Here is a 27,371-nt window from a genome sequence, read left to right as displayed (position 1 = left end):
AACAAAAAAAGAAAAAGGCTACTCTATGATTATGTAATCCATTAGGCCTATGTGCATTTCTCTCTATAGGCGCGCTCAGCACATGTTAAAAATTCTCTGGTGCCGTAAAGCTAGGCAGTGTAAGGGAGGATCCCTTTACAAATTAAGCACTGCGTAGACCCCGATAAACAACAGCACTATTAATATATTCACATATAGGCTATGTGAATATTAATATATTCACATATATGTGAAGCACTGTTAAATATATTGAAATACATTTTGTATATTTGAAATACATTCAAAAAATACTTAGAAGCTTGTTCCTCGTGTTACATCTGTAAATTTGTGTAGCCTATGAGAAAATATGTTCATAATTATATCATGTAGTTTTTGCTATTTTATTTCTACACCACGTTTACCATTTCTAAAGGTAGACCTATATATTGTATTATAATGTAGCCTATTATATATAAATGACTTCAAACATTGCTTTACATTTTCAATGCTTTCATATTTTCATTCCATTTACAGCTTGCGATGGCCACAGGCCTACTATCCACTTAATAATACATCAGGTTTCAGGATATTTTAGCTGATTATCAAATAATTCACTCCATCAATCTAAATGTATGTAAATGCTGCGTGACTTCTACGTGTTTTAACACTAGAAGTGCCAGAATTCCATAACTACTAGAACTGCCGCAAGCGGTCATTTTGACCGCTATATTCCAAACTCTATATCTTTAATGATAAATACCCAATTGAGAGATTAATACATTTATTGTATTAATATGTCTTTAAAAAACAAAACAACACCAAACTGTACATTTAAACAAGTTTAATTATACATTTATAAATAAATAATATCCGTAGATGTCCTGAACAAAATGACGGAGTAGCCCATATTTGTTTACACAGTTCGATCGCGTCGCGCCCGCCGACTCAGACACACACACACACACACACACACACACACACCAACCATATTCCAGTATTGCAATCTTGACATTGCAGCCTGTTCATTATAGCCACAATAAAATATAATAATAAAATAGTCAACCTCACATATAAAAATTCCACTGCTCTGTTTGTAGCCTAGTAGGCTAGCCTACAATTCGTACCATTTTGCGCATGTGAAGAGGATGATTTTTTCCGTCGATATTGGAACGTGAGTGAAGTACAAAGCCTATAATAAAGAAATAGTTTACCATCCAAATACATCGCAAATGTTGAAACATTTTGATTCTAATTAGAAAGTTACGTGAGCCTAACGCCGCTTACTTTCACTTTCGCTTATAACGCATTTCATTTTGGCTTGTTTATAGTTATTTTTTCATTCTTGTTCTGTTCTGAATATCATTACATTTAAATGATTTGTTGTTGAATATGTTTAGTGTATTTTTAACCACATTTTATTGTTGTGTATATTGGTATAGCCTATAATAATACCGCGAAATTCCGTGCGGTCAATATGACCGTCTATGGCCGAAATAGGTAAATATGTTCATTTGTTTTTTTTGCCTTATGTGTAATTTATATGAAAAACATTTTAAATGAAAATACAGACACTTTTAGGAAAAGTCAGGTACCAGCAGGATTGTATTAATTTTTTCAACAAAGTTATTGCAGATATAAAATTCAAAACGGTCAAAATGACCGCCATGGCCGTTCTAGTGTTAATGGGCGCGCGCATGAACATTCAAGCCGCATTTGAACTGGAGCGGAGGGCGTTACCATGGAAACGAGACGGCAGCTCAACTGACAATCAGCGAAACTCCGTCTCTCACTGTTGTTTTAACTACTTTAAGGTAAGTTCAGTCCATAAAATTACACAAATAGTACATACAAATGTTTCTGAGACTTTCTTTCATGTAAATCACTCGCTTCCGTTGAATATTTACTTTATAGAAATGGTTTAGTGTCTTCGAAAAAGTCCGTTAGCATATAGCTAACTAACTTAGAGGTAACGTTAGGTTAACTATAGACTTGAGCTGTAAGTTTGGGCTTGTAATCACATCTTATGTGTAGATGAGATATTTTGATAGTTTTGTAAAGGTTTTGCTGACAATTGGTCAATGGATGAATGGAAATAAGCTAATTTATTTAACCTAAAAGTACGCACTGTATGGTTAATTCATAGTTATCACGTGACGTCACACCATTACGCCCACCTGGAGGCTTTCCATTGCCCACCAGTCATTTTTATCAGGTTTGTAGTTAGTATTAATGTAGTAAAACAGTGTAATTAAAAGATCAAATTCAATATATACCGCTTATTCATGATGCATACTTTGTACAGGTAAGCAGATGAACACAGAACAAATTATTTATAACATAATAATATTGTTTGTCTTCTCCCCTTTACAGTGTTGTTTGACATCTAGTCCTGATCACAGAGTTTAGCTCCAAACCCAATTAAGCAGACCTGAGCAGCTGATCCAGGACCACCAGAAACTCTGCAGGACTTTGGTCTGGACACCAGTGTTGTAAGTTCAGAACATATTGCAGGAGATCTCAACATTGTTCTCAAGGTCCACTGACATGCAGAGGTTTACTCCAACCTAGTCCAGCACACCTGAACAAGCTAATCAAGGTGCATAACTCTGGGTGCATATCACTCAGGTCTCTAGCTCAGTAGTCAGTGGTTAAAGGCCGTCTTAATCACAAAATTCCTAAAGTGCACTGAAACATTCGTTACCTAAAAACTCACTATGTTATCGGAAGTTCTGAAGCTCAAAACTTTAATCACACGAGACAGTTCGCTACAAAATGACATGTGATAGGTGATTTTAACAAACCAAACCAATTCACAAACCAATATTATATTTCAGCATAAACATACGTCGCTAGACAGGTAATGTCTAATCAAGCAAACATTTACAATTGATCTATGACTGAAATCTTGCACAAATATGTAGAGGGAAAACTCAAGTGTATACTTCACATTTTGGACAACCATTGTTTTTTTACATTTACATTTTGGTTATTGTTTTCTTTCTCACTTTAGATGCTGGAGAAAAAACAGCCAGGCTAAAGCATTCAACTTCTGTCGTGGCTCAATAATCCAGGATTGGGACGGTGGAAGGAGCAGATCAGAGATCAGGAAGAGATCTACTGGTGCCCCTGAGGAACTGATTTACCTAATGTGTCAAACATTACCAAACATTTTCATCACTCACCTTCATGTCGTTGCAAACCTGTAAGACTTTCGTTCATCTTTGAAACACAAATGTAGATCTTTTTAATGAAATCTGAGAGCTTTCTGTCCCTCCATTTCACAGTTTATGCCACTACAACTTTCAAGGTAGTAAAGACATCATAACAATAATCAATATGACTCCAGTGGTTTAACCTCAACTTTATGAAGTGAAGTGAATGCTTTGTGTGTGCAAAAAAAAAAAAACCATGGCATCTTTATTCACAAAATATACATCTCTGACACGTTCACGGAGCACCACGATTCATTAGGGTTGTGTTGGCGAGAGCCGGCCATCTCATGCGTCGGAGATACATCATTTGTAAATAAAGAGGTAATTGTTTGCGCACACAAGGCATCTGTTAAAAATATCTTCATTTGTGTTCTCCACAAAAGTATTATGGGTTTGGAGCGACATGAGGGTAAGTAATTAATGACAGAATTTAAATTTTTGTGTGAACTATTGCTTTACTGTTTTCTAATGTGGTTATAATTGGTCATTGTTCTGTTTTATAAACATTTTCAATATTTTAAAGATTTATTGTTTTTGAAAAAATGTTTATACAGAAAAGATCAAAAGTCACAGTAAAAACTTTAAAATTGTTTAAAAAAATAATGATTCAAATAAATGTTGCTCTTTTGAAAGTTCTATTCAAAGAATACTGAAAACTGTATCATAGTTTCCACAAAAATATGAAGCCGTACAACTGATAATAATCATAAATGTTTCTTGAGAATCAAATAATCATATTATAATGAATTCTGAAGGATCATGTGACACTGAAGACTGAAGTAATGATGCTGAAAATTCAGCTTTGCATCACAGGAATAAATTACACACTTTATACTGTATATTTACATGTATATTTAAGAAAAGTTATTTTTATTGTAGTAATATTTCACAATATAACTTTTTTAGGGTATGCTTGATCAAATGCAGGCTTAAGATGTGATCAGGAAAGTGTTTTTTATGTGAAAGATGTATTTGATATGTCAATAAATGGTTTTATAAACTCTTTTGTGAGTTTTCGTATTATGAATATTAAATATAATCATGAATTCACGGTTGAAATTAGGCCTGAAAAAGACGTCTTTTCAACTCACTTTACAACCTAATTTAGACGCGATTGGGACGTCATTTTATTGTCGTCTTTTCAACGACCTGAAAAAGACGTCTTTTCACCTTTCACTTTTCAACCAAATTTTAACGTTGTTTAGACGACTGGCAATGTCGTCTTTTCGACGTCTTTTCAACGAGTTTTTGCTGGGTGGGTATCAGCTGGTAGTATTATTTAAGGTTAAAAATAACTCAAATTAAACATAATGCGTTTTTATTGTAATAACAATTTTAATAATATAAGTAAAAAATATACTAAATATGTAATATATTACACATATTTAGCAAAATAGCCTACTCTATAGTTCTTTTTTCTAGCCAACTAACATGCTATAACATATTATGGTCATTAAACGGCTTTCCTGTGGTAACGTAACGTTAAACGTTATGTGACATAATTGTTCTCCAGCTGTTTTATTGACGTCTTTCCACGGTTGAAAAACACTGATTGATCGATTTTATGTATGAGGAATATACATTTCGGAAAGTTGTACTGTATCTTTCAACATTGTTCATTCGTGTTTATTCACTATTAGCTAGTAGAGATGATCGGTTCGGTTCACGTGCCGCTAGGGATCTGTCACGTCACATTTACAAGCGCCAAAACGGTATTTATAGTAAGGGGGTCACGTAAGAGGGGCGAACTGGGGAGAGGTGATGTTGCATTTGGCTCCAAGCAAATCCACGTATATCCATGTGAGTGTGTTAACGTTATCCTCACCTAGCGCCACTTCACAGCTAGCTGCTGCTGCTGTAGCGGCATGTTCAACGCTTTGGACGTTGTTCCTGTCTGTATCCCCCCAACAGTAGCCATAAAAAAGTTTGTCATCTTTGGCAGCGTTGCCAAATACTTATCGGCGTCTTTTCGCTTTTTAGCGCAATTTTTCACCGGACAAAATTGCGATTGTTAACTCATGATTTCTGTTCTGTCTGTGCGCACCAAACTTGTACTTCTATCTACTCCTCAACCAGACCACCTAGAGACTTCGGGTTTTCGGCATTATGTTAAGGAAGGTCTAATCTCGGGAACGCACAAAAAAAATCCAGGAAAAGATTACTATCTCTTACGCCGCCTTCACACTGGCAGTTGAAATCAGCTCCGTAATACGCAATACGCCCCCAGCGGACGTCGTACACAACGGTGAAAAGCGTCGGAAGCACTGATCTATATAGAATGACATAATGTCATTATATAGATCAGTGGTCGGAAGCCTCGGAAGCGAGTATATTTAAATATTGAATTATTTAATTGTATTAACTGCCCTAATAACGTTAAAACATCATGAAAATAAATAAAATGACATGACAACTAATCATTATAAAATCATTATTTATTTTATTAAAAGTTAAGAATCCAGGTTTGTTTATCAGTACCATAGCAACGCTAACTTCCGTTGGGATTTTCGGATAGAAACCGTCCGTAGCCTTTCGCAAGAGTTCAATTTTTTGAACGCATCCGGATGGCCAACGGACACGATTTTTTTCGCACCGCACTCGTTCGCACCTGGTTCGGACTCATTCGCATGCGGTCTGCGAATCTCCATAGGAAATTAATGACTTCCGGTCGTTTCGATGCCGTATCGGAGCTGATTTCAACTGCCAGTGTGAAGGCGGCGTTAGTGTTGTGATCCCATGACGTCAGAAAATTGCGCTAAAACACTCACTGAGTTTTTATTACTTGTTTCTTTTATTTGAGTCTTCGTTTCATTTTCGCATTTAGACTCGTCTTGTTTCGTCTCTGTTTGTGTACTTCCCAGTCCTCCTGTCACTGCGTGTTTATCTTTCGCGCCGCACACCGTTACGGACTAGTCCATTTCATTGTGAAAGTCGGGGGTGTGTAGAGACGGATAACCATGAACTGGACATTTTAACTAACGTTACTACTTCAACGTTTCAAAGCATTTCTTAAGAATATTAATACAATTTACCATGCTTTTGAAGCGTTCATGATGATAAGGGGCTTTTTTTTTTTTTTTGAGGTTGGTTGGGGGCCCCCCTACTACGACCGCTGGTAGGGGGCCCCAAGCAGCCGCCTACCTATGCCTCTATGTTAAGACCGCCACTGTGTGTTAGATGCCAAGTATAAGTTTAGCATAGATATATTTTCACTTGCTGAACACTGACTGAGCACTTGAGAGTTACAGTACCTTAGGGGCTGTTTACACCTGGTCACTTCATGCGTTTGAATCCGATCGCTCAAACCACTTCAGAAGGTAGTCTGGGCCGCATTCCAGACAAAACTGGACAAGTGTAAATGCACCTGGTTGTTGAAACCACATATGTAAATTGTACTCCTCCCAAAAATGCTAAAAAAATAAACGTGTGAGAGCGTGTTATAGGCTATATGTAATGTTATAGCCAGATATGACGACGCTACTGGAACACGCATCACCGCAGATGAGAAGCTGAGCATCTATTCATTAAGCCAACGTGCAAACTATCGCAAATCAAAGTGAAAGTAAGTCGCAGACGCTGTTGCTTTTCGGTGACGTGCACTCCATTAAATCTGCATATAGCGCGGGAATTGAAGATCGGATTTAAATCCGTTTTGCAAAAACACATTTATGTGACCAGGTGTAAATGGAATCGTTTTGATAAATCAGATAGCTATCCGATCTGAGAAAACGCATGAAGTGGCCAGGTGTAAACAGCCCCTTACATACCACGCAAGTCTTACACTTGCATACCACGTCTTACATAGCACGCAAAATCTACGCACTACATGTAAACAATATTCTTGTTTGTTTTTTCCCTGTCAAAATAACGGAGTTCATCTGAAATTATTTAGCTTTTAGGTGGAATTATATATTAGTATATCAGTCTGGCAAGTAACCAAAAAAATGTACTAGCCAATGGCGATTCTATTGCCAAGGTGTGCGTAGAGGGTTGATCCTTTGCCAAGATGATGACCATCTTCACCTTCTTGTCAGGATTCCTAAAGGAGCCTTTACGAAAAAAAAAAATATTTTCCCAAAAAAAGCACAAACACGGCAGAGATGACAAGTTTAGTGGCTGGAATTTTTTTTTTTTTTACAGTCTATGGATTTAGTTGAGGTAGTAACGTGACAGCTAACAGACATCAGACAAACAGCTAATGACTAGATTAGCAGCGGCAATCCACCTGTCACTCAAGTGGCCATGTCCAAAATGATTCAGAACTTTAAGGCTTAATATAATTTAAACGGATGTGCTCACCCCCCTCACAGTTATCATGAAGGGCGAAATTAGCTGTATAGACCAAAACCACTTTTTGTACCAGGCTGTAAACATTTTTTTCTGCTTTTAAGTTGGGCATTTTAACATGGGGCAGATACAGATTTGACTCTCTTTTGAAACCTGTCTCTATCGGGCAGTCAAGGAATTGCAGTTTAAGTCACTTCCGTGTTGGCTTCAAGAGAGACCACGGTGGTTTGCCGCTTGAGTCAAACGCACTCACTCGACGTCAGCCACAGTTAAAGGAGAACTCCGGTCAATTTTAGTGCTGTCAATACAGAGAACAACGACAAAAATCGGTGTTGCCTACACCGTGTTATCCTCTTTTTAAAATTTGCACCCTGTTGACTTAAATTGGGCAAGTTTTAAACCTGCTTTTAGCCTCTTAACATCCTTGATGTGTCATTACAAGTGCACAGGTCATGTGAGTGATTCCTTCGGAGTGAACACGGGTCAATCTGACTGCAGTAGATGTGAAAGATATGAATAAAAATGATGTTTACTCAGCCAGCGCACATACCAGTATTTACGTCCTGTTTTCAGTCAAAGTCCATAGTAATCGATTGTCGAGTTCACGCGCATGATCATAGGTACTAAACCAATGCGCGTGAACTCGACAATCGATTACTATGGACTTTGACCAAAAACAGGATGTAAATACAGGTATGAGCGCTGGCTAAATAAATATCATTTTTATTAATATCTTGCACATCTACTGCAGTCAGATTGACCCGCGTTCACTCCGAAGGAATCACTCACATGACCTGTGCACTTGTAATGACACATCAAGGATGTTAAGAGGCTAAAAGCAGGTTTAAAACTTGCCCCATTGAAGTCAACAGGGTGCAAATTTTAAAAAGAGGATAACACGTTCTCTGTATTGACAGCACTCCAAATGTACAAAAAAATGAGCTCAATGTTAAAATTGACTGGAGTTCTCCTTTAACACTCTCTGTCAAAAACAAGGTATGTGCACTCGTTGACTTTAATGCATAAACCAGTGGTTCTGAATTGCGATCTTGGGGACCCAAAACACTACACATTCTGGATGTCTTTCTCATCTAACATGTGTTGTTCAGTTCAAGGAGCTTCTATTATATAGTGGCTTTCGCACCAGAGGAACCTTTTCATAGTTCCTAGAACTATTGGCGGACGTACCCAGATTTTAGCTTGTTCGCACCGCAGGAACTAGGAACGATTTTAGTTCTAGGAACTCCTTTTGGAGGAACTAATTCAGCTCCTACTTCAGAGTAAAGTCTAAACCGCCACTTGTACGAGTTGAGAAGTATAAGTTTGTTTCCATAAGAAGATAGCATCACAGTCCAGCTTAAGTAAGTTCAGTGATGTTTCATTTTTGTTGTAAAAAAAAAAGTTATTAATTTAGTTATTTTATATAGCCGCACTGGAGAAAACCGTGATGTAATCATTCAGCTTAGTTCAGTTCTCATATAATGGTGTCAATGCAGGCAGATCAATATTATTGTTGAATATTAAATTAAATGTTGAATACACAGGCCCTGTTATGCTATAAGATCTACTCAGCACAGAGGTGTGGTGTACAAAAACTTCCTGTTGTTTTTTGTGGGAATTTTGAGCAATAACAGCCTAATTGGAGATCACATTGACTATCCCAATGATATTCTATGACTTTTTGTCACACACTTTGGACAGCTATATGGCCCCAAGATTTCTGTCCTACAACATCCACTCTCTTGTACATCTTGCAGAAGATGCAAATCACCATGACGTCCTCTCAAGCACTTTCAAGTACAAGAGTCACCTGCACAAGCTGAAGAGACTCCTGTGGAAACCTAGATATCCGCTAAGTCAAATTGTAACAACCCAAAAGCTGCTCTGAAAATTTACATACAGATGGCCGTCCACCCATTTTTCATGGAGCTTCACAGTACAAAGAAATAAAAACATGCTCTTATACTCTGAAACTGGACCAGGCTAACAGTTTTGTTTACATTGGCGGTAAATTTGCAAAGCTGCAAAATATAATTTCAGTGCGGGATGAAATTTATGTGGCCTACAGTACCTTCAACAATCATTAACTTCTTTTGGACTATCCCCTTCCATGACCTCTCACAAACAACCAATTTGAGAACATTGAGGGGAAAGCTTTCTTAGTTCCTTATGACCATTATTTTGTTTCAGTTCCTCTTTTGCACACAATAATTATGTTTTACAAATGTATGTGCTTTTTGTTTTGTTACATATATGTTGTGTATTTGAATCATGCATATGAATAACTGAAATTAAATAAGTGCCTTTAAACATTATGGGGCTCTAGGTTATTGCAGTAAAACAACAACAACAACAACAACAACATGTACCTGATAGTGGATTTTGTGGGACAACGGACAACTGGACCAATAGCAAAGTCCTGGTACTCAGATGGCCACTCCTGGTGGCCTCCATTCAAAGACTAGATCCGGTTGCTGAAGAGTGTCAGGATGATGGAGGAACCACAGCCAGATAAAGGGTGGACCAAACATCAGGCCAGAATTCTACAGGTAAGCAGGTTAAAACTACACTGTAAATAAACATTATTGAAACAGATGGTAAAATCACTAATACATGACATCTCATGACTTAATGCTTGCATGAATTAAATTAACGTACTTTGTTTCTTTCAGAATATTTTGACAAAATTTCCAAAAAATGGAAAAAGGCATGCTACACGTCGGACATCTCAGAATCGGAAATGCCTGGAAAAAGAATTCACAAGTAAGTTGTCAATGCATATTTTACTTTGAGAATAGATACACTGATATGTAATAAAAATGTAAAAAAACAACAACAAAAGAAATAAAAATAAAAATAACCAGCAATATTCATAGTCTTCTGAAGCCATACAATAAGATTATGTGAGTAACAAAGAGAAATTTAAGTTATTTACTAATAATCTTGAATTCAGCCCTATCTTTCACATCTCATTCACAATTCGAAACCAGGTACGTTTAGTTTTTTAATGTGTCATCAATTGTGCTGTGCTGTCCTGCAACATGCAAAGAAAGAATCATGCCACAAGAAGAGGTTTTTTATAAATTTATTGTATGCTGTCAGAAGATTTGTTATATAGACCACAGAACATAGAATAAGTAAAATAAAGAGATCATAAGTATTATGGACCTTTTAATGGAGCTTGACTGCCACGGTTGCAAAACATAATGGTTTGGAGCAACATTAGGGGAAGGAAATTATATTGTAATTATTTTTGTTGGGTACATTTTTTCTTTCAGTTGACAAACAGGGCAGTGTTATTACTTATCTAATCCTGCTTTGTAAAATAATCTAATACCCTGATTTTGCCCCGCCCCGCCCCGCCCCGCCCCGCCTTGCCTTGCCCTGCCTTACCCCGCCCTGCCCTGCCTTGCCCCGCCCTACCTTGCCCCGCCCCGCCTTGCCTTGCCTTGCCTTGCCTGCAAACATCAAGACAAAAGGTACAAATACAATGAAACCAATAAATTATTGCTAGACGTAAGTGTGTGTAACTGTTTACTATTTATTTTTTCAGGTCCTGTTGTAAGACTCCTGCTTACACCAATTAGAGCAGGGAAATATTTCAGCAACTGCGAGTTTAAATGTATTAAACTGTTATTTCTGGATGTTTGAAGCACTTTGAGCCATGCCCAAGAATGCTTCTAACCTTTGGTAAAATCAATGTGCAATGCACAGTCTTTTGTTGCTTTTCTAACATTTTTCCTTGTTCAACTTAACCCAATTCTGTTGTTATTTTAACAGTTTGGACAGAACTTATCATTCCATTTATAACTTAAGGTTTTTACATCCTAAACATGAAGCAAATCAAACATTTGATTGCTAATCAGGAGCAAAAGCACTCTCAAGCTTTAGTAAGGCTTTGTGTTGTACAAAGAAATCTTGTTTTGATGAAGGCAGACATCACACTTCTACATACCAATTCTTTCAACAGCATTTGTTAATCACCACCAAAGGGCCATGGAACTTAATTTTCAAATGTAAAAAATTCTTTTTACTTTTCCCCAAATTTAGTTTTGTGCTTTTACTTTTCTGGATTCTGTGATAGATTTTCAGTTCAATCCAGTTTAAGCATGGAAACTATGTGTAATCAAATGGATTTAAGTTTTTAAACAATGCAATTGCATGTAATCCCGTTGCCAACAGAAGCAGAGGCAGAAAAGCACATTTAAGATTATCTCCGCTTGGCCCCAGGAAGAATGCCCTCTTAAAGCCACTTGTGTTCATTTTTATCCATTTTGTTTGTTTGTTTCAGAATTTAAATTATAATAATACTATATAATAAATTAAAGGTTCTTTTCATTCACTGATAATAAAATTATTCAAATCATTCTATAACTGTTGTGTTTTTTCATTCTGAGTGGGAATTACTTGGGTTTAGTTATTATACTTATCATGTGTAGAAATGTATAATTAGTGTAGCTGTAGTTTTTATTAAAAAAAAGTGAGGGAATATCTAAAATGTCTGATTAAAAACAGCATCTATGCTACATAAATCAAGATGTCTCACAATGTCTCAAGATCTCTCAGTCAGTGGATGTCATTTGAACGTCTTGACAAGGACGTCTATGCAATGTATTCCAGATGAGCAAACGCCCTAAACAAATAAGTCTTTCAGATGAAAACACAACGTATGCTATCTGGGATAGTTAAACCATTGTTAAACCATACTTTACTAAAACCATGGTTAATTTTTGTAAGGGGAAATGTGTGTCGACATTTCATAATGAAATATTAAAAGATGATCCTGCCCCACTTAAACACCCATATAGCTGTCTCTGTTCTTCTTCTGCCATCAAAAAAAAAAAAAAAAAAAACATGTTTAGGGCTCAAAAATGAAAATATGTTTCTCTTTAGCCCCTACAAGCAATGTGAAAGGACTGATGTTTAGATATATGTTTCTCTGGACCAACACTAGCTTGAGCGACACATGCTGGCCTCTAGAAAAAGATTGGTGAGAATTCCCCGAATGAAACAAAAAACCTTGCAAAGAGGTTAGGGCCCTCTTTGCAAGGTTTATGTATTAGGGTATTTATCAAGCCTCTGAGAATTACTCACAAAAACACTGACTTAACACTGACTTTATAATTGGCAAAACAATTATTGGCTCAAAGCTGCGCCAGAATCGGCCCGACTACACTGTGGTGCACAGACAGGGTTTTGGATGACGACATAGGCATGGAGCAATCACTGAATAGATTTCCTTATTTAAGAATATTCTCAGATAAATTCACGTCACAATAGTGAAATTTCTCCTAAGAGGAGTTTACATTCAACACACATTTGACAAGAATACATTATGATATACACATTGGAAATGAAAGATAATAATATTTTCCACCATATTTTAATTACAAATTTTAAATCGAGGTGCTGTTAACTGACCTGGCTATATATGGCCTAGATTTTATGATATATTCAGCCCCCATGGATTCCAAAAGAAATACGAACTGGCGGGAGGAAGAAGTGCTACTTCTTGCTGAATTAGTTGAACAACAAAAACAATGTTATAAAAGAAAAGTTCAGCCCGACATTGATGCTGACAAAGACGATTAACTGCTTGTTGTCAAATATTTCAAAAACATATTCTTCATCTCCTGAAATATTTGCGCACGTCTCTGTCTCCTCAGTGCGTCACAAGCCTCTACTGGCAACTCCTAACCACTTGAGAGACCTCTCGAGCTGGAGAGAAAGAGTGATTCTTAGCTTTAAATAACTTGTTTTTATACTTGGAGTAAATTTCATGAATTGTCAGCACTTAAGACTAAAATGGCACTTTGAGAAGCTTGGTAAATACGGGCCCAGATGTTTTACAAATGGCACAGCTCAAATGAATACACACACAATCAAAATATTTTAGTGTTTTTAAAGTAGTAAAAAGGTTTAATTTGTAATGATAAATAGTGTTTACTGTATAATAGTAAAATAGTAAAATGGTTTTGCTATGGCTATTAAAAAAATTAATGCACCAAAAAAAGAAAAGAAAGACAAAATGTCTCTGTGCACCCAAACTTGACTGTTTTGCTTTTAGACAAAAGCTCACATATTAGATGTGACAATTGGGCAACATGTGCTTAAAGTTGTAGAATTAAACTGAATAGCTCTGACGTATTTTTATTATCTTAATGATCATTGAAATTCCATGCCATGCTTTTTGTGATTTTAGCATGTGATCACTGATAAGTACTTTTATTTTGGTCTAACGATGTCACGTCATAAGGCCGCGCCACACTCCGGCTGCGTCTTTGACTTGGCTGTTAAAAGGTTTGTTTTTTTAAGCCTTTCAAGTGTTTTAGTCAATGCAAAGTGCAAACCGTTAATGAAATTGTATAGCTTTTAAAATAAATCTGTTTTCATTGTTATTGCGTGATATTGTAATTCTTTAACTTATTGAATTGTTCGGGAGTAAACTGAATCTGCACTATAATATAAAGGATGCGTTTCATTTCGCTCGAGTGAATTTGTAAACACGAATTCGGCTACTGGCAAGTAGGCTAGTGATGGAGAAACTGAGCTTTTTAAAACTCCGAGTCAACTGAACCAATTCAGTTGACTTCCAAACATGATTAATTTGCTGCAAGTTTAATGTAGTCGCCTTATCCTTTATTTTTAATAAGTAACCATTATAATATTGACTACTGCTCGTGTGGCCTAAATTACTGTAACGTTAATGTTTATGGTTTTGGATTAAAGCGCGAATCACCGCACGCTGGCGACGCGTGCTGGTCAAAGCTGTTAATGAATCGAGAGAAAAAAAATGCATTAAAAATTTTAAATAATAATTGCAGTATATCATCTTCAAATTATTAAAGACCAAACGTAAATCATGATAAAATATTTAGTGTTTGGGAAACGCAGCCCAGGCATTTACCAGTGCTCTTGACTACTGATCTAGGGAGCTGCTTGAGACACACCCAGAGATTTATTTTGTATTTATTTTTCTTTCTGTTAATTATTCTCATCCTAAACATGATAGGGTGTCAAAACACCAGAAAACTCCTGGTGAAGCAACTGAGATCCACCTGACGTACAATAAAGATGGCGTCTATTAAAGAGGAGATTGAAGACATCAAGATTGAAGTATTCAGAGGGAAACTAGAAGATACTGAGGAGAAAACAGGTTTGTCTCATTCTCAAAATCTGAACTCAGTCATTTGACCCTGTTTAAAATGTTGGCCTCTTCAGAAACAAGTGATATTTTTGAATTAGTGTAGATCCCATTTATCTGATTTTAAATTAGAGATATGAAGCAAAAGTTTTCAGTTCCAGCAGACCCAGTTAATAAAATTGCAGTTTGTGATTTAAAAAGGTTGGGTTTTTTTTTGTTTGTTTTTTTAACAAATGAAATGTGTGTGTATATGTATACATATTACATTTATCTCACATAAATGTTTGCTCACTCATTGTTTACAATAGGGCAATTTTGTTTCTCAAGAGTTTACACAAACACAAGGAGGCTTGATTTCAATCTTTGAATTAAATAAAAAAAGTAGCACAAGTATATTCAACTGAATAAAGATAGAAATGAAATAAAGAGTTTTTTTGGGGAGGGGGGGAGGGAGGGAGGGAGGGGGAGGGGGGGTCCAACACTGGCATTCAGAAATACTACAGAAACTAAATAAATTAGCAAGTTTAAAATAACACTGGATAGTCTTTTAATCCTGTATACATTACATACATAGGCTATTAATCCTGATTCCTTACCATTGAATCTATATTTAGTTGTTTTATCAACATTAATGACAGATATTGCTGCTTTCACTTTAAGAGCTAGTGCATGGATCCATGTTACGTTTTCTTTATCAACTGCTTATGTTTTAAGACATAACCGAAGTCTTTTAACCGTCAAGACCGAAATTGTGTTTTTGACCATCAAAGCTTTATAAACCATGAAAAAGTACTGTTTTGTTACTTGCAAGCTTTTTGTGAAGCTTTACTGTATGTATAGTATGTCTGTATGTATAGTATGTGCGCAGAGAAAACATCTCTCAGAGAGAGTGCAAGTGCTGAGTAGTTTAAAATCGTTTTAATGTTTAAATTGGTAAGACTTAACACTAGAACGGCCATGGCGGTCATTTTGACCGTTTTGAATTTTATATCTGCAATAACTTTGTTGAAAAAATAAATACAATCCTGCTGGTACCTGACTTTTCCTAAAAGTGTCTGTATTTTCATTTAAAATGTTTTTCATATAAATTACACAAGGCAAAAAAACAAATGAACATTTTTACCTATTTCGGCCATAGACGGTCATATTGACCGCACGGAATTTCGCGGTATTATTATAGGCTATACCAATATACGGGCATTTCTCAGATTAAGGGCCAAATTGGGTTGCTGCAATTTTGAAAATTAAAATTCCAAATTTTACTAATTGGAATACATCAAATTATCAGTCCTTAAGTCAGGAGCGACATTATGAGCTTGGTTGAGACCATAAGATAAGGGAATTTATGATTTTTTGCCATTTTCTTAACTATGTGAAGTAAATGTGTCATTACCATCACATCATTGAATATATGAAAAAAAATAAAACTTAAATGATAATTCAGTGCTTTTAAAACATTTTTTGGTTTCACATGGAATCTATTTTATCTTGAACTTTGGGATTGTTGATTTTTAACCGGCAAGATGAATTATAGTCATTTAAGTATCTAAATTTCTGATTCATCAATTTACCCTGGCTTGGAATATAAGCTTATTTTAAGTGAATGCCATATATCAAAACTTTTTTAATACAGTGATCATTTAGACTGTCCAACATTGTCAGAAATATATAATTGTAGGATGTTTTTGTAATTTATACATAATTTATTGGCAAAAATATGTATGGTGATGGTGATGACATCGCAGTTCTGGTAATGACAGTTTGTTGCGGTGATGACAAATCACTGATCATAAGCTATTGTAATTTAAGATCCTAAGTGACTTCAGACCAACAACAACAAAAAAAGACCAGCTAGTAATCTGTTTAAACATCAAAACATAGTTTAATCTGATTATGGAAGACCAAACATGAACTGTGTTCCTTGTGAACAGGATTGGTTCAGTATAATTATAGTCTAAACAGACTACTGTATTTAATCATTTCATAGCCATGTTGAATAAAAAAAACAAAATAAAAAAAAACATGAAACAGGAGGGCAGTTAAGAACAGGTAAAACGCTGAAATAACACATTAGTCATATTACGTACCCCAAACAACTAGAATCTAATCTGACACACGGACGAATTGTCTTACTTAAACTTTTTGTTCAACAATTGCTTAAAAAATGAAACACCACAAACATGTAGTTGATACTAAATCTTCCACAAAACAGACAAAAACTCGTCAAACTTCCATCCTCTCATCCATCACGGATGATACTTTATTCCAGACAGAGACATCAAGCATCATATGCCTCTTGGTGACTGGTTTTGGCTCTGGCACGAGCCCCAGGAAATCTTCATGCTTGTACCACAGGATGTCGTCTTTCAGAGGCCAAAAAAAAACGGTTAACTCCAATGATAGACATTGTTTTCACCTGGACAGACTCTTCATCGACATCCTGAACAACACCTGGGTAGGCCTCCCCATCGTAACAGACCACACACCATTCTCCCACCAAAGACATGGTTATTTCAGGCGTTGTATTGAGCATCCCTTGGCATGGCTCTGTCTTCATAGTGGTTTTCTGTGCTTTGCTGAGGACCACAGACTCAGGGGCAAAGCAGAGGCAATCTTCAGGAGCTGAGCAGAAACAGCTAAGGATTCGCCAGTTGATGTGGCCGGACTTGGTGGTAAAAATCTACAAACAAAAAGCACAACAGTCATAATTTCACACAACACAAATATAAACTAAACGAAAACCAACACTTTGGACTGTTGTACTGCTTGTGTGGTGTGTGCTCAAGCTTACCTGGTGGATTTTCATTGTACCACATACAGTTTCAAGCTGGTCTGGTATAGATCTGTCATATTCTTCTATCTCACTTTCTGTGATGTAGAATAGCTTGATTTTTGACTTCTCTTCTATCAGCTTCTCAAAGAACATCCTCCCATCTGGAATGTCTGTTCCACCAGCAACAAGAACATCTGCCCTCCGTTTTAAGGCTGCGCCAACCCCATCAGCTGCGCCCTTTCCATGGCCTGCCTCTAGGAAATTCCATGTGACCTTTTTAAATCCTAGCTGAAATGGAACAGAGCTGAGACAGAAGAAGTTCTTCTTTGAACGATACTGCGTCGTTGGTCCATCACTTATCATGTGCAGTGTGTTCAGAGACGGGATGAGCTCTTTGAAGTGAGAGAGTACAGGGCTCAGATGTGTCCATATGGCTGAGGCATCATGTCGCATTGAAGAGGAGACTGAACAGAAGGATTGAGCACCATCAACCGTGTAAGCAACTCCTGTGTGTAGGGATACTTGCTTATGAGAGTCTCCAAAATGTACAGCCTGTATTTCCAAAGAATACTTGCACTGATAATTTTCAGCAAAGTCCACATGGAGAATTAACTCATTTTCTTGAACATTTTCCTTCAGGGCTTTGAGGGTTGAGTACTGATGTGCAATGTTAAAATAATGTTTGCCAAACTTGTTCTTTAGTGCTGCTGTGAAATTTTCCAACAAGTGTTGAATGGTTCCTTGGATTTGCTCCTTTACTGTTAAGTGAGCAGTGAATGTCACCTTATCACCATCTTTCTTTTTCTCCCTGATTTCAGTTTTGCTCCGCCATTCCATCCACTGTGTTTGCTCACCAGGTTCAAATGTAGCAGTTTGTACTTCTTTGTCCTGGCAATGGACACACTCTCTGTACATGCAGGCTTTAGTTGGACTTTCACAACATAGTGAGTGCATTACGTTTTCAATTCTGTTGGTACTAATTACTTTAAGATAAAGCAACTTATCAGTCATGAGTTGGATGTTTGCATGGGTCTTGCATAAACAGGTATCCCTGTCTTGAATGGAGGGTTTGACGATCCAGAAAGGACGGTTCTCACAGAATTTACTGTATGAGATTTTCACCTGGGGATATTCCTCCTTGAAACTGTGATACAGTCTGAAAAGAGAGTCATTGAGGTAACGCTTCTGCTTTTTGAATTTCTGTCTAGTTATGGTGTCTTTCTTTCCTGTAGTAGCTCGCGAATTGTTGTCACGTTCCAAGAATTCTGTAATCTTCTCTTTTGTAGTCTTGCTCACCACATTACTATGTTTTTGTCTGGAATACTGAAGACCAGGTGTCATTATGTTCTTTCTCATTGTTTTGTAGGATATTCCAAGTTCTTTGTGCGCCGCATACACTAACCGGTACTTCTTCAAAATGTTTCCAGCAATGACCCTTGATATGATTTGTTTTCCTTTAATTTTCTTTTGATGGTAGGTTTGTCGCAGCTGTGAGACTAATGTGTTATGGAACACAAGAGTCTTCCTGAGATTACCATGTCCTCCCCTTATCTGTTTTCTTGCTTTAGTTCTTGGGGACTGATCAGTGGTATGCTTCTTAGTCAGCCTATCTAACCTTTTCTTATACTTATCAACTTTTTGCAAGGCATTTTCCAGCTTTTTTTGAGACTTTTGAAGATCATAGTAGACCTTTCTTCTGTTTCTATTGACTTTTTTGCGTCCTCTTTGCTTTGGGGTTTGGACGGAATCCGCCATACCACTTCTTTCATTCCTTGCATTTGGCACATCCCTATTCTGATTCTCTTGTGGATGGATATCAGGAGATTCGGGAGGACTACTCATTGAAAGATAATTCTCTATTTCTCTTTTTTCTCTGTCCTTAGCTCTCTTCCTTTGTTGATTAATTTTCCATCTTTTTTTTCAGATCTGTGTTCTCGTGTGCTCAATAGGGAAACAGATTTCAGTTTTCCTGTTTCTCTTCTTCTACGATATCTTTCTTTCTCGGTCTGCAGATACTGTGCATATTTCTCAGGATCATCTTTCATACGGTTTCTAGAAGATTTGGACCTTTGGGCAGCTGCTTTTGGAGCCATATCACACCTAAACACAACAATTATAATGAATTAATTTAGTATTTTAAAAACAAATGCATTACTTAATTTAAAATATAGTGAGTTTTGATTGGTAAATGTATATTAATTCATTTAAGATAACGTATTCAACATAAATTCTTTAAAGAACAGTATGTTTAATGTATCTGCCGTCATCACCAGCACAACCTGTCATTACCAGCACAAGCTGTAATGTGCTGGTAATGACTGTGCTGGTAATGACACTTTTGTCAAAAAACTAGCCTTATTAGCAAAGATGATGACTTAGCAAGTGTAGCTAGCTGTCTACATGTAATGTACACCATTTTAACCATTAAAGTGATACAAATAATCCAAAAATGTTTAAAAATACAGAAATACAACACATATGGTAATGACGCATAATAAGTGTACATGCCCAACACAAAGAATAAAGAGTAGATTTACTTACTTATCTGGACATCAAGGCATCAGTCTTGCAGCTTGAAATCCATGTGCTCCACTGTGAAATTAGGTTACCATGGCTACCAAATAAACTTTTGATGAAAAAAAAGTAGTAAAGTGCCTTTATGCAGAGCGTGTTGGTAATGACGGCTAAACCATGGGACAGGTAGAAATTAAGCTAAATAAAGTACAAAATGCATATATATGCTTAATCTGTGCATGCAGTTTATTAGTTCAGGTAATGTTTAATTCATATGCATATTTTTTTTTATTAATTTGTGATAAATGTTGTTTGACATATGGCATGACATGTGAAAACTCTGGTGGCGGACAACACCAAAACACAGATAATGTACCACAAAACACCAATAAAATGAGTTAAAATCATTAGTAAGAGCAGCCATTAAAAAAGTCTAGGCTTGTTTTTGTTTATACTAATTAGTGGTGGTAAAATGTATTAGATTTAATTAGTTTTTAATAGAATTACACTCTGTGGACAGAAATAGGCCCGAATTCTGGGAAATACCCATACACAACAATAAAATGTGGTTAAAAATACACTAAACATATTCAACAATAAATCATTTAAATGTAATGATATTCAGAACAGAACAAGAATGAAAAAATAACTATAAACAAGCCAAAATGAAATGCGTTATAAGCGAAAGTGAAAGTAAGCGGCGTTAGGCTCACGTAACTTTCTAATTAGAATCAAAATGTTTCAACATTTGCGATGTATTTGGATGGTAAACTATTTCTTTATTATAGGCTTTGTACTTCACTCACGTTCCAATATCGACGGAAAAAATCATCCTCTTCACATGCGCAAAATGGTACGAATTGTAGGCTACTATGCTACAAACAGAGCAGTGGAATTTTTATATGTTAGGTTGACTATTTTATTATTATATTTTATTGTGACTATAATGAACAGACTGCAATGTCAAGATTGCAATACTGGAATATGGTTGGTGTGTGTGTGTGTGTGTGTGTGTGTGTGTGTGTGTGTGTGTGTGTGTGTGTGTGTGTGTGTCGGCGGACGCGGACGCGATCGAACTGTGTAAACAAATATGGGCTACTCCGTCATTTTGTTCAGGACATCTACGGATATTATTTATTTATAAATGTATAATTAAACTTGTTTAAATGTACAGTTTGGTGTTGTTTTGTTTTTTAAAGACATATTAATACAATAAATGCATTAATCTCTCAATTGGGTATTTATCATTAAAGATATAGAGTTTGGAATATAGCGGTCAAAATGACCGTTTGCGGCAGTTCTAGTAGTTATGGAATTCTGGCACTTCTAGTGTTAAAAAGACGTGCAAATGCTAAATTTTAGAAACGATGCAACACTGGCCTGATTGTGCACGTGAAAATTTCGTCAACTGTCCCGACTCCCGAAACAGAGTCTAGTATCGCCGCCTGCAAGCGCGCTTGATGCTTGCTTTGTGCAGATTCAATGTGGTGATGGTAAGCACATTTTGAGAGAGAGCGAGAAAGACGAGGCAACGCTGAATCACTCCTGCTGTTTGACGCATGTTGCTTTTTCAAATGCATATTATAAGCGACTCAAACTCGCTGTGCTTTCAGCAATGGAGCAGCATTTACCACTTAACAGAACCGCTCTACACTTGGCATTAACATGCAACCTGTATCTGGATGTTGTCCACATACACATTGAAAAGACAAGTGTAAACGCGCTTCTGATCAGAATGTTATCCAAATCAGCATGTCCAGGTTCGGAGGTAGTCAAGGACTTATTGTGATCGGATCTCAGTGTAATGTAAAAGCAATCCGGCCATCGTGTCTGTATTTACAGGTAGACGTCACACAAAACCCTGCCCACTGTCATTTTTCCCCCTCCTCGCTCTGGAACTGTCGGAAAGATGGAGGAAGCAGTCACCCTTAGCAAACCAATACAGGGCCACAGCAACTCTTTTCTCCACAGGAATTGCTGCATGTAGCTGTGTGGTTTTGCGATACAGTCGAGTGCGAAGTACATTGCAAATAAACTGAAATGTTTGCTTTTGCACTCGAAAGTTGCAGAATCATTCATTTTCTGTAAAGAACACGCATGTTTCCCACCACAGCTGGCAACGTTCTCGGACCCATACGTTTCTCTGTACTGTTACCATTATGGCATCTATCCACATTATTAGTAGTTGCAGCCTCTTCATCATCCTCATTTTGCGAGATTTGTAAAATGTCCCCCGACTGAAAAGTGTTTTTAAAAGAAAACCCACCAACTTCAGGTCGACTTTGCACCGGAGCCATCCTTCTTTTATTTTATTTTGTGTGGGAATGCAAGATCCGATCTGTTATCCAGATACAGAAGCAACTTGATGTGGACAGGTGTAAACGCACCGTGTCCTGATTGGCTTATGATCCGATCTGCTTGATCGGATCACGGTGATCGCATGTTAATGCCAAGTGTAAACGCAGCCTAAGACGCTGTCACTCTGCATATTTATTTATTTATTTATTTATTTATTTATTTAATTAAAATGTGCAATCTTTGTGGAGACATTGGAAATTTAATTTTCCAAGAACAGGTTGCTCTCAACACAACACTATGGTTCTTAACTGTAGTAAACGACATAACAGTACATCCACTGAGATCTAGACTCTTATGTGTGGAAGTTTTTGATAAAAAAAATTATTACCTATGCATTGTCAGAATTTAATAAATTAACTTTTGTAGCCATCCCATCTTTTCTGCAGTTTCTTGTTGAAATTGAATAAATAAAACTGAGTATCATAGACATAACAGCGAATACTAATGAAAATGTATACAAGGAGAAAAGCAGAGGAGCATACTGAGCCCTGTGGCACTCTGTATTTGTGTTTGATAAGGCATCTCTTCATTTACACAAAGAAAGTGGTAGTTGTAGGTTAGATGGGACATAATCAGTGCTAATACTTGTCCACAAATGCCAACGTATACATTTTAAATATTTTAGACCTAAATGTTAGATTTGAGATCAGTCTATAATTAGCCAGTTCTGCTAGGTCAAACTGTGTTTTTTTTTTGTTTTGTTTTTTGTCTTTTTTTTTTTTGTCTTTTTATATATAAATGTTTTAATTTCTGTCAAGACATGTTAAAAGTTCTTGGGACTTGTCCTAAAAAATTATTAAACAATATTGGGAAGAGGTTTGGAGTTTACAGGAAATCTTTTGCTTTGTGCCATTAAACTGGGGTTAACTTTAGGGATGCACCGATACCATTTTTTTCAGAATCGATCCGATACCAAAAATTCTGAGTATCGACCGATACCGATCCGATACCAGCGCAGTGTTTTTTTTTTTTAATTAAGTAGAATTTCTATAACTGTATTTTGTGTTTTAAACAATCTACTTAATACAGACAACTTCATTATAAAGAAAAACAACAACAACAAAAAATATGATCATAATCTGACATAAATGCTATTATAAACTAGATTAGTGGATAATTCAGCAGTAAAATTTAGTCTAGAAAAATCACGAGTGCACAATAATTTTTTTTTTTTCACAAAATGTTCAGATTTTATACGTTTATTGGGGAACAAATAAGAGACAATATGTGTAACACTAAATCTGGTAAAACGTTACACATTGCTCTTTGTATTGTTGTAAAATACATTCATGAAAAACAAGATAGCAAAAATCAAAAATATCAATTATTTTATATATAGCCTACTATAAAATTGAGACATTTTTTAAATGTATAGCACAGCTGTTTAATGAGGTAGAAACATATGATAGATAGGACAGAACAAGAACGGCTATTAATAATCTTTCATTGCGTCACTGTATTATGATATGAAAGGCTCCAATACAGTGCGGCACAAAGCGCTTATGCGCATCTAACATCTAACTTATGTGATCTAACAGACACCCGATAGAAAGTAACATGATTAAGGTACAGCAATAAAGTCCAGCAAGATAAAGTTGTTTTATGCGAAACCATAGACCTTTATTTACAGATCAAGTATAATAATAGTAATATTGAATCATCTTGGAGAGAGTTTCATCGTGTTTACTGTCGTAACCGAACGTGACACGCTGTTTGAATGCTGAATGAAGAATGATTGAGGGAAACGTTTACGTGATCTTGAATTTAACAACTTAAATATTAATTTCCAGAGATGGGAAGTAACGAAGTACAAATACTTCGTTACTGTACTCAAGTAGATTTTTCAGATATTTTTACTTTACTTTACTATTTATTTTTGTGCCGACTTTTTACTTTTACTCCTTACATTTTAACACAAATATCGGTACTTTCTACTCCTTACATTTTAAAAAATTGTCTCGTTACTTTAGTTTCAAATAATTTCAGTGGAGTCGTTATTATGTTTGCGTCATCAACCCTTCGCAGGGAGTTTGATTGACAGGCGATCTGACCAAACATAATAATCCACCATTTTGTCCGACAAAGCAGTCAGGAGAGTTAGTAGATTAACATTAAAGGATTTAAACTTGAAAAACGGAATGTACTGACGCCTTTCCGCGGTTAAAACATCATTCCCTCTGATGTTCATTCATGTTTATTTGATGCTATAATTTAACTAGAAGGAAGAGATGCAATCTTTACCCGGGCTCTACAGCAATCTGTCACGACACATTAAAGTGCCACAAAACGGTATTTATTGTTTAAATTTCTTTAAAAAATTACCCAATTTAAAGGGTGAGAATTTGTTTCATATAAAAAATAGCCTGGTCTGTCCTGTCTCTCAGCACCTTGCCACTGTCTCTGCTCCGCGATGTATTTTTCACTGCGTGAGAACATGGTGTGGCGTGAGAACGGCGACGCTTGTCGGACATAGCAACAGTAATTAAAGAGAATAGAAGGGAATGGTTTGGGACCGTTCGCAAAGACCGGTTTGCGAACTGTCCCAAACCATTCCCTTCCGTTCCCTTTAGTTACTGTTGCTATGTCCGACAAGCGACGCCGTCAATTGAATGGGTATATACGTTGCACTTGACCTATCACTACAAGACGACTCGACAGATTCGGCAACATTCATTCGCGGAAAAATCATTACAGAGTCTACATGTAGATTCCTTTAAATGTTAAGGGGAAGATTAAAAAAGAGAAACTGGGTCTGTGAATTCTCACAGAATCACAATTTAATTCACAATTTAATTCATGTCTTGCTACTCAGTCAGAATCTCATTAACCTGGAGTCCCAGTCTCTGTCACAATAATCTATGTGATGTTTTAGGCCTATTTGCAGACATCCATTTAAAATGTAGGCAATGGCTTATAAAGAACCTTTTTTCCATATCCACTTAGGTTTCTCAGCTTGCACTCTAGTACTGTAGCATTTGTGTGGTCCAGGTAACGTTAACTTTGCATGAAACAAAATGGTTATCATTCGCATGGCTACTTTTACTTTTATACTTTAAGTCAATTTCCAAGCCTGTACTTTGTTACTTTTACTTGAGTAAAGAAGTTAAATCAGTACTTCTACTTTTACCAGAGTATTTTTTAACACAAGTATTTGTACTTCTACTTGAGTACGAGAAGTGAGTACTTTTGCCATCTCTGTTAATTTCTATCTCACATTATACTATATAATGGCTTCAGAACACTTATAATATTGTGCATGAAAACTTATGGTGCTTTATAATGTTTGTGTGCCTTTTGTGGGGCTTAACAATAACACAGAATAGTATACGCACAATATCGGATTTGGATCGGCCTCGTCTGACCGATACCTGATCCGGCAAAAATGGCAGTATCGGAGCCGATACCGATACTGTGTATCGGATTGGTGCATCCCTAATTAACTTGTGTTTTTATTTTTTCCCCTTCATTTTAGACCTGATGTCACTGAAAGAGGAGAGTCAAGAACTGAATATAATGAAGGAGAAATATCAGAATGAGAAACATCATGGTTTGATAACTGGAGACAAATATTTTAGTTGCTCACAGACTGAAAATATTTGGTCACAAAAAATAGCTCAGAAGATGGCAACTAAAAGTAATTTCACATGCCAACAGTGTGGAAAGAGTTTCAATCAGCATGGAGACCTTAAAGTTCACATGAGACTTCACACTGGAGAGAAGCCATACAGCTGCCAACATTGTGGAAAAGGTTTCACTCAAAAAGGAAGTCTTAAAGTCCACACGAGAATTCACACTGGAGAGAAGCCTTTTGCCTGCCACTGGTGCGGAAAGAGTTTTACACATAAAGGAACCCTTAATGCCCACATGAGAACTCACCCTGGAGAAAACCCTTTCGCCTGCAAACTGTGCGGAAAGAGCTTCTCACGAAAAGAAGGTCTTAAGACTCACATGAGAATTCACACTGGAGAGAGGCCATTCATATGTGGTCATTGTGCAAAGAGTTTCAGATGTAAAATAAGCCTTAATTACCACATGAGGATTCACTCAAGAGAGAACAGTAATCAAGAGATATGTCGTCAGTGTGGAATGAGTTTCACAGACCTGAATCACCTTAAGAATCACGTAATAACTCATATCGGAGAGCGTCCTTTCATGTGCCATCACTGTGGAAAGACATGCAAAAGCAAAGCTAGCCTTGAGGTTCACGTAAGAGTTCACACTGGAGAGAAGCCTTTCACCTGCCCTCAGTGTGGAAAGAGTTTCACAGTTAAAGGAAACCTTCAGACTCACATAAGAATTCACACTGGAGAGAAGCCTTACACATGTCCTCAGTGTGGAAAGTGTTTCACATATCAGAAAGACTTGAAACGTCATTTGCAAAGTCATTCTGAAAAGAAATTGCAGAATTGTGAGTCTGACAAGAGGTTAACAAAAAGGAGCAATTTAGAAAATCAAATGCACATTCACTCTGGAAGGCAATTTAATTGTGATCTGTGTAATAAAACATTTCTTTTGCCATCTCACTTACAGATACACATGAAAAGGCATGCATTTTTGAGACCCTATTTTTGTTCTTTGTGTGGAAAGGGTTTTAAATGGCTCAGAAGTTTAAAATGGCACCAGAAAATATGCATTTGTGTAAAATTATTTACGATTGTATAGAGGCGTCACTTACAATTTTGATTCGACTTAATATCTCAGTCAACATTTTTGATAAGCTAGCTTCCATCTTGCTGTGAAATACAACATTGTAAGTAAAATTAGAAATAAAAGGACAAAATGAAATAATGAACATTGCACTGCATTATTTGAGTCAATGACAGAATGCACAAACATAACATGTTTGTTATTTTGAAGCCGTATGTTAAAATTACCTTTAGTTTTATGGGAACAGATAATGAAAAGCTTAAAGCTACAATGTGTAATTTTTTTCGCCGCTAGGTGTTGCTAACCTCTTACAATAACAAAGGCGCAGGTTGATGACGCATAAGCGGAATTATGGAACTTGCCGTCATGCTGAAGGATCTAATGATGTTTATGGATGAGTGAATACATTGATGTTTTTAACATGTGTGGTGGCAAACAATTTTCTAATACTGAATAA

The 27,371-nt window shown here is 36.5% G+C and overlaps 1 protein-coding gene across 1 annotated transcript; it reads left to right on the top strand.

Moving 5' to 3' along the window:
• The first annotated feature begins 13,714 nt into the window (after positions 1-13,714).
• Positions 13,715-27,026, top strand: LOC307157888 (uncharacterized protein). The gene is made up of 3 exons (XM_079869883.1): positions 13,715-13,778; positions 14,491-14,634; positions 25,740-27,026. The coding sequence occupies exons 2-3, from the start codon at positions 14,553-14,555 to the stop codon at positions 26,927-26,929; spliced, it is 1,272 nt and encodes a 423-aa protein (XP_079726009.1). The 5' UTR covers positions 13,715-13,778; positions 14,491-14,552; the 3' UTR covers positions 26,930-27,026.
• The last annotated feature ends 345 nt before the right edge of the window (positions 27,027-27,371 follow it).

This window comes from Squalius cephalus (genome assembly GCF_949319135.1).
Source record: "Squalius cephalus genome assembly, chromosome: 4".
Taxonomy (NCBI): domain Eukaryota; kingdom Metazoa; phylum Chordata; class Actinopteri; order Cypriniformes; family Leuciscidae; genus Squalius; species Squalius cephalus.
Note: the sequence above shows the minus strand (reverse complement) of the source record. Positions and strands in the feature narration are given on the sequence as shown.